This window comes from Eimeria acervulina, genomic scaffold (assembly GCF_000499425.1).
Source record: "Eimeria acervulina Houghton genomic scaffold, Eah_scaff57, whole genome shotgun sequence".
NCBI lineage: Eukaryota > Apicomplexa > Conoidasida > Eucoccidiorida > Eimeriidae > Eimeria > Eimeria acervulina.
The window spans coordinates 89,113-92,321 of record NW_013549720.1 but is presented as its reverse complement, the minus strand read 5'-3'; the positions used below and the strand labels follow the sequence as shown (position 1 = coordinate 92,321).

At 56.3% G+C, this 3,209-nt stretch overlaps 1 protein-coding gene across 1 annotated transcript in view; it reads right to left on the bottom strand.

Annotated features, from left to right (window-relative positions):
* Positions 1–32: 32 nt before the first annotated feature.
* EAH_00010960 (hypothetical protein, conserved) overlaps positions 33–3,209 on the bottom strand; it is a gene marked incomplete at both ends in the record, with an annotated part of 14,406 nt that continues 11,229 nt past the window's right edge. The window contains 3 exons of the mRNA XM_013395012.1: positions 33–731; positions 987–1,883; positions 2,056–3,198. Of these exons, the coding sequence (XP_013250466.1) occupies positions 33–731; positions 987–1,883; positions 2,056–3,198 (2,739 nt within the window). The remainder of the gene's footprint in view (positions 732–986; positions 1,884–2,055; positions 3,199–3,209) is intronic.

Below are 3,209 nucleotides of genomic sequence, written 5' to 3'. Positions count from 1 at the left end.
TTATATATTTATATATTTATATATTTATATTTTTATATTTTTATATATTTTCGTAGAATAATCAACCAAAGCCAAAACCCGCTGTATTCTCTTCCTGCTGCTGCTACTACTACTGCTGCTGCTGTTGCTGCTGTTGCTGCTGCTGCTGCTGCTGCTGCTGCTGCTGCATGTCTTACCGCTGCAGGGTCTCTCTCCGCTAGGAAGTTGAGTTCAACAGGCAGATGAAGAAGACTGCGAACGTTGAGCGGGCAGCAGATGTCTACGCTGCTGTCTCCTTTCTGTCTCTGCAGCACAACTATTAACCCTCCTGCTGCTGCACCTTCTTCTAAGATATCTTTTGCTTTTATAAAGGAGCATCTACGGCCGATGGGGCCGCCCATTACCTCACAGCTGCCCTCCTCCTGCTCTTCCTCCTCTTGCTGCTGCAGCTGCTGGTGCTGCAGCAGCAGCTGCTGCTGCTGCTGTTGCTGCTGCTGCTGTTGCTGCAGGTGAGCTAGTAAGGGATCGCAGTCAGTAAACAGAGGAGAAGTATGCGCAGGAGGGAAGACAAGAGGCTGAGAAGGATTGAGAACAGCCAGGTGTATAGACAGCTGCTGCTGCTGCTGCAGCAGCAACGCCTCCCAGGACGGAGGCAGCACCCCCGTCTGCCAGCTGCTGCTGCCTCCTCCTTTGCTGCTGACAGCACGAAAAGCGAGTGCATGCGAGCTGCTGTTGCGCAGCCACAGACAATTCTGCAGCAAACCCAGCAACACCACAAACACGCACTATGCTGCAACTGCTGCTGTTGCTGCTGTTGCTGTTGCTGCTGCTGCTGAGGAGGAGGCGGTTGGTGCGATCCCTACATGCTGCCGCGCGAGCGAAGGAGTAACAGGAGAAAGCAGAACAGCGTAAGCAGCAGCAGCATTAACAGCAGCGGCATTAACAGCAGCAGCAATAACAGCAGCAGCAATAACAGCAGCAGCAGCAGCAGCAGCAGCAAGGCGTACCTCCCTGACTGAAGAGAGACAGTAACTCGGCAGCTGTCTTAAATCGTACAAGATGCCGGCGGTGTACGGGGAGAGCCGCGCTGTTTGTATTTTCTCTTCAGCAGCAAAGCTGGATACAGAAGCAGCAGAAGCAGTTCGAGTGCAGCCTCCTGCTGCTGCTGCTGCTGCTGCTGCAGCTGCTGCTGCCGTTGCAGAGGAGGAGGCGATGTCTGCAGCTAACAATTCATCCGCCTCGCTAACAGAGCTGCCAATCTGCTGCAGATCGGTGCTGCATGCATGCATACGCCGCCGGTGCTGCTGCTGCTGCTGCTGCTGCTGCTTGTGTCTCAGTGCTTCTGCCGCCTCTGCTGCAGCTGCTGCTGCTGCTGCAGGCGCGAAGGCTCCTCTATATGCTGCAGCCCAGCCTGAGATATGAGGAGAGAAGCAAAAGGTGCGGCGGTAGTTGAAGTGTATAGGCAGCTGAGGAGTGAAGGGAGACACTGCAAAGAGAAGACGCAGAGCTTCAGCAGATAAGAACGGGCGAACATACAGCACCTCATACACCCTCCTGCTGCTGCTGCTGCTGCTGCTGCTGCTGAGAGCAGCAGCAAACTGAGGGGCGAGGCAGCTAAGCGAACGAAGATGTCTGGGGTCTGCTGTTATCTCTGCCTGACTATCAAAGCGCAGAATGATAGAAGGGGACGGAGAGCGGCAGGGGTAAGCAGCAGCAGCAACAGACACAGGAGACAGCAGAGGCAGCACAATGCAAGCCTGCTGCTGCTGCTGCTGTTGCTGAGAAGGGCTGTGGTGGTACAGCCAACGGCCACACAGCTGCCGCTGCTGCTGCTGCTGCTGCTGCTGCAAGACGCAACTCCCAAATACCGCATCCTCCCGAGTCTCCGTCACCTGCATAGACACCTGAGCAGCAGCAGCAGCAGCAACAGCAGCAACAGCAGCAGTAGCGTAGACAACGCGCAGACTTAATACAAATACATTTTCTCTCTGTCTCTTCAACCTGCAGCACTAGCAGCAGCAGCAGCAGCAGCAGCAGCACTAGCAGCAGCAGCAGCAGGATTCTGTTTTCTCTAACCTGTTTAATCTGCAAGGAGACAACTGTGTCTGTGGGGCTGTTTGAAGACCTCAGAGCTTGCGCAGCAACATCGCTGCAGCAGAGACGCGTGAACAGCAGCAGCTGCTGCGCTGCTGCTGCTGTAAGCTGCAGCGCGTCCGCCTCCACTGACACTCGCCAAGTTATGCACCCTCTTAGGGGGGCCCCCAGGGGCCCCCTATTGTCAGTAGGGGTAAGAGGAGGAGCGTAGCTCCACCGTGAAGCAGACTGCTGCTCGTCAGAAGCAGCAGCAGCAGCAGCTGCTGCTGCTGCTGCTGCCGCTGCTGCTGTTGTTGTTGTTGTGGTTCTACCAGCAACACTTTCACCGTCTTCAGTGCAAGATGATGGGCGTCCTGATGCTGCTGGTGTTGCTGCTGCTGCTGCTTCTGTTGCTGCTGCTGAGGCTTCTTCTGCTGCTGCTGCTGCTGCTGCTGCAGCGTGCAGCCGTTGAGAGGAAGTTTTGTTACGGCGTCTCCGCATAAAGCCCCTTATCCTGCAGCTACAGCGGACGGGCCCAGCAGCAGAAGCAGCAGCAGTTGCTGCTGCCCTTGCTGCAGCAGCTGACGCAGCAGCATTCGCTGCTGCTCTTGCTGCAGCAGCAGATGCTGCTGAGTAGCTGCCAGCAACTTCACGCAACGCAGCAGCGTCGTCCGCAGTCAACAGCAGCAGCACAGGAGACAGAAAAGCCTCAATGCGGCACTCACAGTGTTTCTGCTGCTGCTGCTGCTGCTGCAGCAACTGCTGCTGCAGCAGCTGCTGCTGCTGCTCTGGCAGCGCCTTCCGCCGCGACGTCATTACAATAGAGAAGCAAAAGGGAGACTCCACCAGCGGGTGTACAGACAGGTCAGCTAGGAGCAGCAGCACGCACATGCCGATTTGCTGCTGCTGCTGCTGCTGTTGTTGTTGTTGTTGCGAACCCAAAGGCCAGTGCCCTCCCGCTGCTGCTGTTGCTGCTGCTGCTGTTGCTGCTGCTGCTGCTGCTGATGCAGCGTATGTACATTGCAGGGGATTAGAGGCCCCCCACAAGTTTAAGGGCGTCTTCGCTTCTTCCGGAGGTGGTGTGTCTTTCTGCTGGTGCCTCTGTTGCTGCTGCTGCTGCTGCTGTTGCCTCTGTCGCCGTTGCCGCTGCCGTTGCT